Source organism: Canis lupus, chromosome 29, assembly GCF_048164855.1.
Source record: "Canis lupus baileyi chromosome 29, mCanLup2.hap1, whole genome shotgun sequence".
Classification (NCBI taxonomy): domain Eukaryota; kingdom Metazoa; phylum Chordata; class Mammalia; order Carnivora; family Canidae; genus Canis; species Canis lupus.
Genome location: NC_132866.1, coordinates 24,828,672 through 24,845,895, shown reverse-complemented (window position 1 = coordinate 24,845,895; position 17,224 = coordinate 24,828,672). Strand labels below are relative to the sequence as shown.

Genomic DNA, 17,224 nt, shown 5'->3' with positions numbered 1-17,224 from the left:
AGTAAAAAATCTCCAAATATTTGGAAATTAAATAACACACTTCTAAATAGCCCATGAATCAAAAAAGAAGTTACATGGGAAATTAGAAAATATTTTAAATGGAAAGAAAATGAAAACACAAAATGTCAAAATTTGCATAATACAGCTAAAATGGTGCTTAGAGAGAAATTTATAACATTAAATACTTATATTAGAAAATAAGCAAGGTCTGAAATCAATTATATAATCTTATCTAAAATTAGGTAAGTAGACTGAGCTTAACAAAATGATGGCATATTAGATTGAACATTTAACTTTGTAGTTCTGAACTTTTTATACCTTAGAATCATCTGGGAGCTTTAAAAAATACTATGCCTAGGGGTGGGGCCTGGACACATTCATAAAGTTCTTTAGGTGATTCTAATATACAGCCAGGGTTAGGAATCACTGATTTAACTGAATGAAAATTATTTATCACAGAAATGGGAGAATAATGAACAAATTTGGTACAGCAGGTGGTATGTTGGCTTTCTTCTCCATTAAAAATGATAATTACCCGAATCACAGAATTCAAGTCTTCAATTATGCTCTTGTTGATGAGAATAGCATCAGGATACTCTAGTAATAACTGAAAATTTTCCAGCTCCACTTGTCCTTGTTTAAGGAGAATTTGGATTGTCAAATTCAACTGGAATCTCACTTTCTCCTCCTGCAATCTACATTGAAAAGACTTCAAAGTAAGTAGTTGTAATATATTTCAAATTTGACCTATTATCTGAGAACATAAAATTCAAACTTAATTTTCAGCTTAAATTTCAAACTTAAGCTGAAGGAAAACCTACTGGAGATTAATGCAGAACATCTTTTCCCGATGATGAGCTTTCTTGGAGGTCTTTATGATACCTCCTCTTGTTGCTATGAATAACACTTGGGCTGCTCAAAGAATGGTATGGGCAAAAATACATTAGTAAAGTTTTTGCTTTATGATTAAGAAAAGATTCATATAATTTTGGTTGCAAGTAGAAAAAATTGAGATGCTACCAAATATATTTATTAAAGTTCTGACTTTATGTATTGACTTCTGATATTTTATTAACAATGTTTAACCTGCATGCTACTTCTATGTATTTCTTGCTAAGTCCCATTCCTCCTTATAGTCTAGATCTGAGGATGATGTATAATGATGAATTTGGGAGCATCAGAGAACCATTTATCAAAGTGGTTGCAAATATGGAAGAAGTGAAGCAAGGACTTACAGCAGTATCCCAATCACTCAGCAAAATACAACAAAGCTCTCTTAAAAAAATATTAGCTGGTTCGTTGTCTACATGGGAACTTATTGGATGTCTGCTTAGTCTTCCACAGCGTTTTCTTGTGTGCCTTGAGCCCCAAAGTGCTGACTAGCAGGAACAAGGTCTTTGTATTTTTATGGGGAAGGAGCAGGTTAAAAATAGTAAGATTTTCCCAACACTTGCCTGTTTCTAATAAGAGCAATGGAACCCGTAGGTAAGTTCCATTCTGAAGTAAGGTCTTCTGTAACAAAATGCACTTTTTCAAATAGAATTTATAAAGCTCAGCAAGAGAGACCAGCCCATACCAGCTGTAAACCAGCAAGTAGGCTTTCTGCCCCATGACAACACAATCTAACTTAGTCCTAGACTTAGTCCTTAGACTCTGTGTGAATGTACATGAATGAAAGTTTCGAATTACACCGTGAGTTCATGGAGCACTTTTTCAATTTCCTGTTGCAACTTCTCATCATCTTCTGTTCTCCTCTGGAGGAAAGCCATCATTTCCATTAAGCCAGCCGCTTTCTGTTTTACCTAAAGGAACCAAACCACAAACATCTCAGAGCATATGGGGCTTTAGAAATAAAAGCAAACTAATTTTAAAGAACTTTAGAAAGCATACATGTTTTAACTTAGATACAAAGCTTTAGAAAGCCCATTTTTCTAGGAGATTAATACGAATTTAAATCCCTGCCATTATGTAATATAAGATACCTAAAACTTACATGGCACATTCCATGAATAATTTGAAAAATATTATATTTGCTTCTCACTAAAAAACAAATATGCAAGAAACTGTAATTTTCCTTATATCTTATCTTAAAATTTGTTCTTGTCATCTTAGATAAAATGATAAAATCATAGATTCCTCAGCAAAAATATGCCATGCTGATGCTTGTGGCACTGAATTTAGGGAATTTTGCGGAGAGGAGGCAAAGGGAGGTCAAGAAATAGCAAGAAGAAGGAATCTTTTCCCAATTAATACATTCTCAAATTATTACCTTTGCCACATTAAAAAAAGTATTCTAGCAAATGTAAAGTAGGTTCTAGTGAAATATAATTCTAATCTATGCTAAAAGGGATGAGGACAACTCAAGACCAGGGCAGAGAGAAGGGAAGTTGTATCTACAACAGTGCTGCCCAAGAGAAACACAAGAGCCATAAATGCGAGCCATGTATTTAATTTTCAATTTTGCTGAAGCCACATTATAAAAAGTGAAAGGAAATGGTGAAATTAATTTCACTAATATATTTTATTTGATACAATATATCCCAAACATTATGACTTCAACTGTAATGAATATAAAAAATATTGAGACATTTTCCATTCCTTTTTCATACTAAGACTGCTAAATCCATATATATTTTCTACTTATAACGTGTCTTAATCTGGCCACATTATTTCAAATAAACAGAAACCACATGTGCCCAGGGGCCACCATTTTGGACAGCATGGACCTATAAGTATAGACCTATACTTAGCCCTCAATACCTCTAAGGTTAATATTTTATCTCATCATTTTACTAACATTACTAACTACTATCCTAGCAGGAAAACCTAAATAATTAGAATTTCTGGAAGCATTGATCAACATAAACTATATATTTGATATTAGTACACTGAAATGAAATGAAATTGAATATAATAAAATGTTATTATATACCTTCTGCTCATTTTCCACTTTCGCTCGTCTGGTCATGCAGAAATGTTCCCAGACCGAAGGGTCCAAGCCTTCTGGCATGTTATTAATATTGTCCAAGTCATCCATGGCTTTCATCAACTGGGCAAATGTATCCTTACTCAATTTCCCAGATTCTGGTCTCTCTCCAAAAGGCACAATACTGGCTGTGTCTAAGTGAATTTTCTGTTTGTGAATCCTGGTATTAGCAATAAAAACCCATCAACCTTTCATATTCTCACACACAAGAAATCAATGTTAAATGATACAACTCTTAGCATCAGTACGACATTGCATGACACTTTCTTTTGGCAAGTGGAGGCTGGTAGGTGGATTATTCCAAAGAGAAAAGCATCCACTTTGACCTTCTTCCATACTTCTGGATGCTCAGAATGTGACCTTGGCTGGAGTATCGATGTCCTTAACTGTTGTCAGCACTGGCAGCTTTACCTGCACTAAAGAAGTCTCCCTTCCGTGTATTTTAAGAAGGCAAGTACATGCCCAAGAGGAGTGTGGATATTCCGTGGTTATGTCCCACATATCCTCTGCTAGTATCCTTGTTGCAGATGAGATTAGCCTGGAGTATTTCAGATATAAACTGAACTAGAGAAGCACCTTTAAAAATCTACATTAATAGAATAGTTTTGTTTCCCTGGGCTCTCGTTGGGAAGGAAAGAAATGTACAAAGATTTGTACTGGGCACTCACTATCAAGATGCTTTACAATATGCTGTGAGTTACTATTGTATCCTCTTTCTCTAGATGAGGGAAGTCTGGGAAGTCTGTTGATCCAAGACCCCAGGTCTGATAGATGATAGAGTTAGAAGCTAATTATGTTTGACAATGAAGCTTATAATTTTTCCACTGCTGCCTCCCAATATGTGGGAAGTGTTCCTTCTTTCTTCATTAAGACTTATTATGATTCACTCCTTTAAAAATAGGGAAACCAAGATATGAGGCATGTTCTAGATTGAATTTCCTGGATTGCATATAACCTGTTAAAGGTGAGAGAACGAGTTTGTATCTTAGACACAAATAAGCCTACACTTTTGTGACCAGTTCCATGATTTCTAGCTTACCTTTGATTGAGAATTATGGAAATCTGAGTTTGTAAAAATTTGGAAATATGTGAAATAAATTCTAATGCTACTCTCAGTATAAAATCCAGATATTTTAGGGGCAGCCCCAGTGGCTCAGTGATTTAGCACTGCCTTCAGCCCAGGGCCTGATCCTGGAGACCTGGGATTGAGTCCCGTGTCAGGCTTCCTGCATGGAGCCTGCTTCTCTCTCTGCCTCTCTGTATGTGTCTCTCATGAATAGATAAATAAAATCTTAAAAAAAAAAAAAAAGCCCAGATATTTTAGAACCCTTTTTGATAATGATTATTTTCAGTCATTTATACTGGCATTTTCCAAACTTTGTCATGAACACAATCACTTGAGATGTCTAAGTGGTCAAATATGTTTGGAAAATACTGCTTACTCTATTTTTTTTTTTTTTTTAAGAGAGAGAGAGCATACACGTGCACAGGAGTGGGGCAGGGGAGGGGCAGCAGGAGAGAGAGAGGAAGAATTTAAGCAGGCTCCATGCTCAGCACTGAGCCTGACTAGGGGCTAGATCTTGTGACCCTGAGATCATGACCTGGGCAGAGATCAAGAGTCAGATGCTTAACTGATTGAGCCACCTCTCTATTTTTTATACATGGAGATCCAAAGGCCAAAAACAAAGAGAAATTCTTCAGTAAACTGCTTAACTTTTTCTTTTAACCTAGTATTTCCCCAAACTTATTTGTTCTGGAAGCCTTTTACATGTAATTCTAATTCATACTACAAGAGCGTCATATTTGCTAGTACAAATCTTGGGAAAAATTATAGATCTGTATGCCATCTATGTCTTAAGAGGAACTACTTTCATAGCACTATGATAGTACAGTGCTTACCTAGATACTTAGTTTTCAGAAAAATGAAATTATTTTTCTTCATTGCTTACTTTAAGATGTAAGAATAATCTAAAAAAACCCCTGAGTCATGATAAAGACACTTGAACATTTTCACACAAAAGATGTTATACTGAATATTTCCATCTAGTTGGGACTGAAAAAGCCAAAATCTAATAACACTCCTCTTCATTTATGAACTTTTTTTCTCAAAAAATGATAGCAAAGAAGAAACAAACCTTGGTCGGCGTTTAAAAAGTTTGTAGAGTATATCCACCTGATGACTGGGAATTTCAGAAAATTCTTTTTTAAAGCTGCGATCCAGAACCTAAGAACAGACATATCATTGCTTGGATTGCAACTTTGTTCAGAAGCCCTTTCTTTAGAGATGTGTGGGAAATATCAGAAAGGGAGACAGAACATAAAGACTCCTAACTCTGGGAAACGAACTAGGGGTGGTGGAAGGGGAGGAGGGCGGGGGGTGGGGGGCAATGGGTGACGGCACTGAGGGGGGCACTTGACGGGATGAGCACTGGGTGTTATTCTGTATGTTGGTAAATTGAACACCAATAAAAAATAAATTTATTAAAAAAAAAGAAGCCCTTTCTTTGTTGACAATACTCTTCAAAATATAGGGTTGAATGACTTTGTTTTAAAAAATCCATGAAAATTTGATTTATAAAGTAGACTTGTTTAAGGGTGATCACTCACTATACAAGGATTTATCAAAGATTCATTTTGAATAGGAAGTACCTCTGTGAATTATAAATATTATTTCATATAAGGTTCTAGAAATCATTCAGAACTAAAATTTATCAAAATAATACCCGTATGCAAAATATGCAAGGTATTCTATTCTATTCTATTCTATTATGTTTTTCTATCTTATTCTTTTACATTATAAAACTACTCATCATACATGTGATCCAGTAATTCAACTACTGGGTATTTACCTGAAGAATATGAAAACACTAATTCAAAAAGATACATGCACCCCTATGTTTACCACAGCATTATTTACAATAGCCAAATTTTGGAAGCAACACAAGTGCCCGTCGATAGATAGAAGGATAAAGACGATGTAATATGTGTATATTACATCATATATACGTGTGTGTGTGTGTATATATATATATATGTAAATATATGTTGGAATATTTACTCAGCCATAAAAAGAATGAAATCTTGCCATCTGCAAAAAACACAGATGGACCTACAGAGTATAATGCTTAAGTGAAGTAAGTCAGTCAGAGAAAGGCAAATACCCCATGAATTTAAGAAACAAATGAACAAAGAAAAAAAGAGATACACAAAAAACCATACTCTTAAATATAGAGAATAAACTGATGGTTACCACATGGGAAGTGAGAAGGGAGATTAGGTGAAATAGGTGATGGGGATTAAGAGTACACTTTATCATGTGTAATATATAGAACTAAGTAATACATAGAATTGTTGAATCATTACATTATACATCTGAAACTAATATAAGACTATACACTAATTATACTGGAATTAAATAAAAAAAATTCTGGTCATTGTCTACTAACTTGATTTCTTGACCAACTAGTGAGGACTGCAACTTAAAGTCTGAGAAGCCCTAAGGTCTTGGTGACTTCTCTCTCTCTTTTGTACAAGAGAAAATTTAAACCAGAGAAATTTATAAAAATTTATTTTCCACAGTGATTATCAGAAATAGCAATGGCTCAGAATGAAATTCACTGATAACTGAGAATTATAAGCGGGGGGCGGGGGGAATCTATGAGGAAATTAAATTATATCCCTGTGAATCTTCCCCAAATCTAAGCAGCATCTCTACTGCATTGGTAAGTGGGTAACATAATAGCTCTCACTTTATCTTCTGCCAATAAGTTGTCATAGTTTTCCTTGTACACATCAAGGTCTTCTCTGGATTTCTGGATGGCCTCTGAAGACTGGTTCTATAATAACATCAAGAATAGGTCATTGGAACTGAGTTTTTCAGGATAAACAAAAATATTGGGGATGCTAAAAATTAGAAATTTCCTAGTACAAGATAAATATGTCAGTGTAATATCCATTATAGATAACATAGCAGAAAGTTAATCAATTGGAGACTTTGAAAGAACAAACATCTAATCACCTGTTTCTAAGTACAGCCCGCTATGTGAGTGTGTGACTATGGAGCAGGGAAGTATGATGATAAAACTGCAGTCTTGGGATTCATATGGGCCTGGCTTCTGACAGACTGAATATATAAACAGGCAATGGCCAGACCATATATACAAATAGAACTCTGACCCACAACCCATGTAGCAACTAGCCAGGAAACCAAACCATATCCTCAGCAGCAATCAGTCCCAGACTGTCAGGATTTGATTAATAACTTTCAACTTTCCTAATTTTTGCCACCATTTCCGGCTTAGGACCAAACAGAGAAAGCTGAATATGCTCCGCAAATTAATCACATAGGTTGCCTGTCTTCTAATTAACTTGCCCCTGACTTCCTTGTGCCAACAACTTATTATTTTTTTAAGACTTTATTTCACAGAGAGAGAGAGAGAGCAAGTGAACACCTGTCCGGGGCGGGGGGGGGGGGGTGTGCGGGGAAGGGGGCAGGGCAGTAGCAGAGGGACAGAGAGAAGCAGACACCCTATTGAGCAGGGAGCCCCATGGAGCTTGATCGCAGGACCCCAGAATCACGACCTGAGTCGAGTGCCCTTTCATGCCAACGATTTCTAATCAGGGTGCATCTGAAGCTCTCTCCTCATTCCATTATAAAGCTTTCCCAACCCCCTGCCTACCTTTGAGAGTCTGCCAAATACAAGTGATGGTGGCCGATTCCTTATTATATGTATCAAGCTCTGAATAAGCATTTCCAAGTCTTGCTGTTTCAGATTCTAATGGGTGACTTAGACATGTTAGTAGCCTCTCTAAGATGGTCTCCTCACTTCTGGAAGAACTCCAGTACCTTGCAAGGTTGCTATGAATAGGGCTGCATTCAGAAGGTGCTTTGCATATGCTATTTAATGGGCTTTTAGCAAAAACTAAGTTCATATGCCATATATATGATACTTTAAATCATTCATTTGTAAATATTCTTTATTAATACTACTAATAAAAAATGACATCTTTAAAAATTATGTGACAAGCATTTTGCATTCATTGTGTCTTTAATGAAACATATCTATTCGTGCTATTTACTAGAGTTTTCCAGAATATGACAGCTTTTCATTCTATAAGCTAACATGTTACTTACATGTTCAGCAAACCTTAGGGTCCCAAGTGATCCAGGGAGAACGATATCCCCAGAGAGGAGCTTACAAAGAGCTTAAAAGGTTATATGTTCTGTCCAAGGTCCCACAGTCCCACAGCCAGCCAGTGGTTAAAAGTACGTCCTTTCAACCATGAAGCTATATTGTCTCATTTTATAAAATCATATGTTATATGAAAGTCTCATGATTCTTTTGAGTAAATTATTACAGATGCAGAATCATATAACTTCCTGCATGAACAGATAAGAGCGGGTGCTTTCACCTGACCCTGGAGCCAAGTCCCTGACAGGGAGCCAAGGAACACATGCAGCTGAGAGGTATGTGAAAGGAAGGAAGGGTCTAGGTGTGTGAGCTCTTGTTTTTTAAAAAAATATTTACTTGAGAGAGCAAGTGAGCATGAGCAGGGGGAGGAGCAAAGGGAGAGGAACAAGATGACTCTGTGCTGAGTGCAGAGTCTGATTCAGGATCGATTCCAGGACCCCAAGATCATGACCCCAGCTGAAGGCAGGTGCTTTACCCATTGAGCCACCCAGGTGCCTCTGAGAGCTTGTTAAACAAGGAGCATGTCTATTAGAAAATACTTGTACTCAAGCTATCAAATACTATTCTTACTTTCTCCTCCTGCTTCCTTGCAAGGTAGTTGTTCAGAAATGCTTCTCTGGAGTTTATTTCTTCATCCAACAGTAAAGAATATACAAGATTATTTATTTTCAATTCCTCCTGTAGAAACATTTTAACAGGTGGAGAAAATGATCACTATGTCTATTTGAGAAGGGATTTTTTTAAAAAAGATTTTTATTTATTGTTTGACGAGGGAGAAGAAGCAGGAGGAGTGGCAGGCAGAAGGAGAAGGAGAAGCAGACTCCTCCTGAGCAGGGAGCCTGATGCGGTGCTTGATCCCAGGACCCCGGGATCATGATCTGAGCCGAAGGCACATGTTCAACTGACTGAGCTACCCAGGTGCACTGAGAATGGATTTTCTACTGAGGGTCAGACTGGACTCTCATCAAACAGGTTTACAAATAAGAGAAATCCTTTTTTTTTTTTTTTTTTTAAGAGAAATCCTTTTTAAGAAAAAGGAAATACAGACTGAGGCACCAACTACTCAGTTATTTTACCTTTTTCCTTATAAGATAAAACATATATACTGAAAGATACATAAGACAATGTATAGTTTAATGAGTTATTGCAAAGGGAAACACCCTTGCATTTACTACACTGTTCGGGAAATAGAACCTTCCCATCCCAGAAGCCCTCTTATGTGTGTCCCCTTCACAATCTTAAGCCCAGTGATAACCACATTCCTGACATTCACAGTAATCACTCCCTTGTGTTTCTTTAAGGTTTTATCACCCAGGTATAGCTCTCTAGGCACAATAGCATAACCTGCCCATTAAAAAAATTGTCACATTTTGGGATCCCTGGGTGGCGCAGCGGTTTGGCGCCTGCCTTTGGCCCAGGGTGCGATCCTGGAGACCCGGGATCGAATCCCACGTCAGGCTCCTGGTGCATGGAGCCTGCTTCTCCCTCTGCCTGTGTCTCTGCCTCTCTCTCTCTCTGTGTGTGTGACTGTCATAAATAAATTAAAAAAAATAAAAAAAAATTGTCACATTTTAAAAATCTCTTATAATCCATTGGTTCCCTTCCACCTCTTTCCTCTCTTCACATTTATTTGTAGTTTTACCTTGTCTGGGTTTTGCTATCTGCATACATAATGGTGAGTTCCTCAGTATCCTTCATCTCATGTGCTTTCTGAAAACTGGCAGCTGATCAGAGGCTTGATCAGACCCATGTTTGATTCTTTTGGCAATACTGTAGGTGATACTATGTTCTTTGATCAGGACACAATAATATTAGGGTGTCTGCCTTTTTTGTTAGTAACTGTAGACACTCCATATCTAGGTCCATTATCTATGAAGAGTTGCAAAATGGTGGTATTCTATTTTTATTGTTCCCTTTTCACTTACTAAAATTCTTTTATAAATAAACAGATGCCTCTCCTTGTCTGCAGTATAGTTACCTAGTGGTACAGTTTATATAGGAAGGCAGAATCAATACATGATGCTTTCCCTTTATCAGTTTTTACATAATAAATTGGCTTTTATCCTCTGAAGGTGAACGATAGGCATTTTTCTTTTTAAAATATCACCAATTCACAAATTTAAACAACTTTGGTAGATTTTAGTTAGTTGCAATGATTATCATTTGTTGAATCTATTTTTTTTTTTTAAATTCATAAGAGACACAGAAAGAGAGAGAGGCAGAGACCCAGGCAGAGGGAGAAGCAGGCTCCATGCAGGGAGCCCGATGTGAGACTCGATCCTGGGACCTCAGGCATTAAACCACTGAGCCACTCAGGGATCCTTCCCTCAGAATTTAAAGGCTTCCCTCTTTGGTTTTCTTGCTTCTAGTTACTGTACACTTCATTTATATTCCTACTGCTGAATCAGATTAAACCAGATTTTTCATTGGATTTTTTGGGGCAGGTAGATTATTCATGTATTTAAGACATAGTATGAGCCTAGCCCTTTGCTAGTTGCTGAAGATACAGGGATGAAAAAGACAGACTTCAAGGAACTTACAGTTTTGGGAGCATTAAAAAGTTATCTAATGTAAATTGAAATTCAGTTGCAGTAAGTAACAGAAAGTTAAAGAGTTGAGCATATACTGGGAAGCTCTAACCTAGTCTGAGGAACTGGCCTGTGAGCTGGGACTTGACAGATGAGTAGATGCAGGCCAGGAGGCAGAGCTGGGAGGAAGGGGCATACTGGTGTGGTCAGGGTACCAGAGGAAGAAGTGTGGCAGGTGAGGCTGAAGCAGGACCACGGTGCCAGAAAGGGTGTTGGTCTTTTTCCTAAGAACAAAGAGAAGCCCTGGAGGCTCCTTAAAAGAAAAGGTCGTGTAACTAAAGCTTTTATTTACCTGGTTAACAACCATTTCTGCCTTCACTCTTCTTTCAAAGAGTCTTTTCAAATGTTCATCAAAATTCTGTGTGCTTTCTTGAATGGAGTTTTGAAGTTTCTTCATTTCTGCTTCTAACGACTGAAAGGAAGCCAATCGCAAAGTTAACATTTAGGAAAATCAAATGGTCCAAGGAAGGGGTGTTCACATTTTGCTGCAAGGGAGGGGCTGGGGAAGAACAGGCCTTGTGAAGTGTCCTGGGCCCTCCACCCTCTTCAACCAGAGATGTTCCACTTGGATCTGTTTAATGTATTGTGAGTCTGAGATTTTTGCTTTAAAAAGATTATACTAGGAAAAAAAAAAAGGAAATAACTGGTCATGGCTAATGGTGCAGGCAGAGATAAGCCTAGTAAAACAAATCACAGCAGGGATCCCTGGGTGGCGCAGCGGTTTGGCGCCTGCCTTTGGCCCAGGGCGCGATCCTGGAGACCCGGGATCGAATCCCACATCAGGTTCCGGGTGCATAGAGCCTGCTTCTCCCTCTGCCTGTGTCTCTGCCTCTCTCTCTCTCTCTCTGTGACTATCATAAATAAATTAAAAAAAAAAAAAACAAATCACAGCAAATCTTTCTAGAAAATTCTGACTTCCTCCTTAAGACAGAAATTTCCAGGTACACAATCTGGCTCTAAAAAATAATCTTGATTTTTTTTTTTTTTTAAGCCATGACCTATCTTAATGGAAGTTTTTAGATTTTAAGGAAAAAAAGACTGAGTATGTAGATATATAGGTAGAGACAGAGATAGAAACATACATTAGATATAGGCGGATACAGACATAACACATATACTTGTTCTTGTTTTCAGTATATGTTGTCTCCAAAATAACTGTATCAGGGGAAAAAAGTCCCACCCACTCTGTCTACCTGCCCCCCCTTTTCTGAGATTCCACCAAGATGCAGAGCTAAGCACACAGTAGGTAAGTAGAAAGCTATAAATTTATATTTATTTTTTAAAATATTTATTTATTTATTTAAGAGAGAGAGAGAGAGAGAGCCCCTATCCAAGTGGGGGGAGGGAACTAGAGTTTGCACTGAGAAGGACCCAATAAAGACTAAGGTCATTAGAGGGAAAGCAGTCAGTGTATTTTCTCTCCCCACTGCATGGTGCAGGTGCAGAAAACGCTGACTAGGGCTTTAGTCAAGGCGGGCTTTTACCCACTGAGGACGACCAAGGAGCAGGGAGGTGAGAGTGTAGGCAGCAGACTATTTCACAACACAAGACCAAGGAACAAATGCCACCACCTAGACTCCCTAACTGCTTGAAATTTTTACTGCATTCAAGACTGATCATTTTGGCTTTTCTGCAAATACTATCTTTGGATGAAATGTTAGAGCACTGTTAGAGGTTTGCAGTGAATAAAAATGGGAACAGGGTAACAATAGGTTCAAAGAAGTTGCTCATGAGATATAGCTACTATAAAGCTGACGAAGTGTCCTGCCTCCAACGATGGCATGATTTTACCTTCTTCACAGAGTAATAGATATTTTTATCTGTACACCATCAGCTTTTATATCTCTATTATAATTGTAAGCAATTTTAATGTGGGAATGTTTCTTTGTGATGCAAAGAGATAACGGTAGGAGAACTACCTTGCAAATATCTCAAGTGAGAACTGTAAAGTATTTGCTATTGATTGTCCTTCTGTCAAGTCCTCTCCTTGGGATTGAGAAGACATCAAGCAGGAGTTATTACTGAACTCAAACAGAAATAGAAGACACAGAGTAGTGCCTAGAACATACTCTAAGGGATGTTCTTAAACATTTGAACAATGAATGGAGGACCAAATGAATTGTAACAATGTGGGAAATGTTGAAATCAACAAGAACTTAAAAAGAAAACAAAGTGACTGTTGCAATATATTCTTTTTGTTTCTTTTTTTCTTTTTGTTTCAAATTGTGCTAACTCTTCAAATTTATTTCTACCCACTTCCCCAAGTTCTCTTGAAAATTTAGGCTGAAACAGTATTCTTAAACTACTAATGACACTGAGGGAATCTTTTCACTTAATTTGAAAAGATATTGAAACAAAACCTTGGTAGGGTTTATTAATTCTTTGCTCCTCTGACCTTTCTATACTTATCTCTTTCTTCATTTAACTCTTTGACTTTCTTCTCATAGTCTTTGAATTGTTTCCTCTCCTCTTCAGACCACAGAGTATCAGCTTTTGCCATGAAAGGAGGTTGAGGAATCACCTGAAGATGAAATGGAAAGCATACTCTGTGGCTCAAACATAAATACAGCAGTATGGTAAAAGTTCAGAGTTATCATTACAGTTAAAAAAAGGAACCCTTTAAAAATAGTATATAGTTCTTTATAGATACAGTTTTTCACATTGGCAAGACAATAGCCTGACACTTTGATTAAAGGATATGAAAAAGTTACAACTATTTTTCTGTGACATAAGTGAGGATGGGTAATTTGGGATGTACAGAGACTCTTAGGTGACAGGTTCAGAGATGTGTGTTGAGATCTTCAAAACTAGAACTACACCTGAGCTCCAGAAACACTTATGACAGAAATCAAAGGGAATGTTTCTTGTTCAGAGAATTACAGATGCAACGTTATCACTGCTTTTTATAGAGACCAAAACCACTATGGTTGCTTGTTTTTGTTCTTTTATCTGCTTTATGTAAGATGGGGAAGCAAGCCTGGGGTTTCAAATTTCTTATTTGTCCAATGTGGTATGTTTATGAGGTCCTGGGAGGTTGTATATTTGTTGCTGTAGAATTTCTAAAACTTGGGTTAATATAGACAAAAACAATCAAATTTGAGTAGCTCTCTCTACCCTGTTCCACCTTCCATAAGAATGTCCAGAAATCTTACCATTTTCAAAATATCTTCCTTCTTGACTTCCAGGACTCCGCCCATCATGTCCATCAGGGCTCGGCGCCTTGTGTTGGGACCCTGGAAAAGAGCCAGGGTCAGGGAGGGCAGCTGAGACAGAGATCTGGCCCTCTGGTGGCACCAGAGGCAGACTCCTATCCAATGTTAGAATGACTGCATTTAGATTTGGGGAGGGTGGTGAGTGGTATGTAGAGAAGAGGAGAAGGAAGCCACTGAGATTCCAGGGACCTCTGACCATGACAAATGTCTTGATGTGTTTCTATAGTGGAGTAAAGTACAAGACTATTCTACCAAATTAGCAACAAGTATCCCTAAAGAAAGAGGGTCTTAGGTACATTTGAGCAAAACTGCATACCTGTGTCAGAAGCTGTTGCTCCATCTCATGGGTCATGGTCAATTCTGCTCTGCCTTTTAGCCACGGATTAAGAGTTTTCTGAGCTGCAATCTGAAAAAGAAAATGTAGTTTTCTGCTGTTATTTTTACAAAATTTAAACCAAACCTTCCTTCCACACAAACCAAGGAAGAGGTTAGAAAGTATGAAGAGAATAAAGGAACCATCCAGGTTTCCTATCTTGAAATAAAGATGAGATCTAAAGAGGATTGAAAAAAATCAATCATAACTTCTATATTAACTCTCACAGCTCTTCTCCATTACTAAAGAGATTATAGCAGGGATCTGATTTAGACTAGGGTGGCAAGAGAGGGGTTCAAAGGAGTGTCTTCTAAGCTAAATTCTGTTGGATGAGGGCCCTGAAAGGTCAATAGCTTGGAACATTCAAGCAATTATGGGAATGCAAATGTGGCCAGCCCAGAGCAAGTAGTGAGAGCAGCTGAAGAGGAAGGGGGCTGTGGTAGGCAGTCACAAAGGGACTTGCTATCTGAAGAGAAATGAGCAGCCGCTGCAGGGGTTTAAGCAGGGGAAAGATATCATAAGTTTAGCTTGTAACAAGATCACCCTCCTGATGTAGAGGAGATTACAGAAGAAGCAAGTGTAGTGAAGTTAAATTATGCACATACAAGAACTGTCCACAGCAGGATTATCAGTGAGAGCTGCAGAGTGAGGTCCTTGTTATTACTGTGCTCCAGAGTTTTAGGTTGGCAAGAGTCTGGTTCTGGAAGAAATTATTTCCTTAAGCAAGTACAGTAGACTGTAGAGATAAGGATGTACTCTGAAGGATAAAGGTTTGGGTTCAGATTCCAACTCTGTCACTTACTAACATTGTAACTGTGGTCAAGCTACTTAATCTCTCTGTGCCTCAGTTTCCTTATCTGTAAAATAGAGGTAATAGTAGTACCTATCTTATAAGGTCTTATAATGATAAATTAGTCTCCATCTACCTAGGGCACTTAGAACTGTATCTGGCTTTTAATAGGGACTGAATAAGTGTTTGCTATTATTTCTAAGCAATACTATTACCTTTTTTGTCCCAAAGCAGTCACACTTGTTTCATATGAGCAAGGACTTTTAAAAAATATTTTCTAGTATTTCTTATGTTTTAGAAGTAAAATATGGTTATATTTAAATTGTTTTATTTAAGCATTTACTTGTAACCACCTCTAGCCAAACACCTTTTAAGAAGGCTGACCAGTGGGGTACCTGGGTGGGGGCTGTTGGTTAAATGTCTCACTCTTGATTTCTGCTCCAGTCATGATGTCAGGTTGGTGAAACTGAGCTCCATGTTGGCCTTTGAGCTAGTCGTGAAGCCTGCTTTAGATTTTCTCTCTCCCTCTGCCCCTCCCCACCCCTCTTAAGAAAAAGAAAGGCTGACCATTGAACCCCCTTTCTCTGGGATCCATACTGCCTTAATGACCCAGATAATTACTGGAGTTTTGTTAGCCTCTCTCCCACAGTGTGACCCAAACTTTTTTGGCTCTGGACCTAACCGGGTCAGATGAGATATTGGGACCAAGAGATTCTAGCTTAGACCAGTTGTCCACTTGGGTGAGGAGAAGTAAAGTAGAAACTGCTAGAGGAAGGTAAAATGCAGAAATAAGTAAGCTAAGAGAAAAAGAAAGTGGACTTCTTGATTCCCCACAAGGTTCCAGTCTTTGGTCCCTGCTTCTTTCTAGGCTTGACATCCAAATCTTCCTTAGATTCCATAGGATTCCGAAAGAAATTCTCATTATTGCTGAAGCAATATCAACATTTTTGTTTCTTGTGACCGAGAATACCACCTGATACAGTCGCTTCCAGTAGTGCCCATGAGGAGATGAATATGAAAGAACTCGGGAGAATGTCCTGAGGGAAGAGGCAAGGGATGATGCAGCTAGCCAGTACCTCTTTGTTTTCCACAACGAGGGTTCTCTCTGGCTTCTCACAATCATCAAATTCTGGTTGCCAGACCACTTCTTCCAAGTCCAGATCTAAAATAATTTCTTGAATCCTTACATTTTTTTCCTTTACACGTGCAACTTCAAACTCTTTTTGTTTATATGCAGCATCAAACTCATGGTTGAAAGCTGTTTTTACTTTGTAAATGACATCCTAGAATATCAATGTGACACTGAGAACACATTGCATGTTATAGATCTTTACTGGTAACATGGTCTTACAGTTTTAATTTTCCTTCAAAATCACCTTATAAATCATCAAGAAGTTAATATTTCTAAAATACAGTTTATAGTAAGTCATTTATTGGATCAATAATCCACAGCCACATCCTATCATGGGTAAGATTAAGGCAATAGCCTTAATTGCAATCTACTTTCTGAAATGTAAACTATAACTCAATTTGCAGGTATGTTGATAAATGCTGAAGCAGGTGACGGATACCTGGAGATCTTTGGGCTATTCTCCCAACTTTTGTATATGTTCTAAAAAATCCATCACAGAATATTTAAAAAGCAATATGTGGTATTTAAATTGGGAAATGACTTTTCTTTGAAACTGTGTTTGGGGGAGATGTGGTAAGGAAAGGATGGCCTATAGAGATTGGACAATTTCCCAGAAAAGCACAACAACACAATATTTTTCCTCTATATAGTCAGGTCATTCTCAGGTAGGAAGGGGACCTAAGTGGGCTAGCCAGATCAACCAATTGCCCAGGTGGCAGTGGGTTCAATTGGATTGCTCCCACCTGTGCTACTGAGTGGAATGATGGTCAACTCAAAGTAGCCTTTATTTTACCATCAGTGTTCAGTCTATATATCTATCCTACTGAAGATGAAGCCATAAAAGTAGGTAGAAAAATGAACTTAACAGCTGACACCAGAATTTCTCTTAGGCTGAAATTTACCTTCTTGTAGGGAAATGCCTTAATTGAACAGCAGAAAGGTGAGACACCG

General features: G+C 37.9%; 1 protein-coding gene across 3 annotated transcripts in view; it reads right to left on the bottom strand.

Moving 5' to 3' along the window:
* Positions 1–17,224, bottom strand: part of CFAP43 (cilia and flagella associated protein 43) — a 111,538-nt gene that overhangs the window by 9,329 nt on the left and 84,985 nt on the right. For 2 of the 3 annotated variants that reach the window (XM_072805417.1, XM_072805418.1), the window contains 11 exons: positions 16,218–16,424; positions 14,295–14,384; positions 13,919–13,999; positions 13,162–13,287; positions 11,059–11,178; positions 8,749–8,856; positions 6,736–6,822; positions 5,122–5,210; positions 2,933–3,146; positions 1,690–1,802; positions 536–695 (listed from right to left, as the gene is read on the bottom strand). In XM_072805417.1, the coding sequence (XP_072661518.1) occupies positions 536–695; positions 1,690–1,802; positions 2,933–3,146; positions 5,122–5,210; positions 6,736–6,822; positions 8,749–8,856; positions 11,059–11,178; positions 13,162–13,287; positions 13,919–13,999; positions 14,295–14,384; positions 16,218–16,424 (1,395 nt within the window). The remainder of the gene's footprint in view (positions 1–535; positions 696–1,689; positions 1,803–2,932; positions 3,147–5,121; positions 5,211–6,735; positions 6,823–8,748; positions 8,857–11,058; positions 11,179–13,161; positions 13,288–13,918; positions 14,000–14,294; positions 14,385–16,217; positions 16,425–17,224) is intronic. The other variant, XM_072805420.1, reaches the window with a different exon arrangement.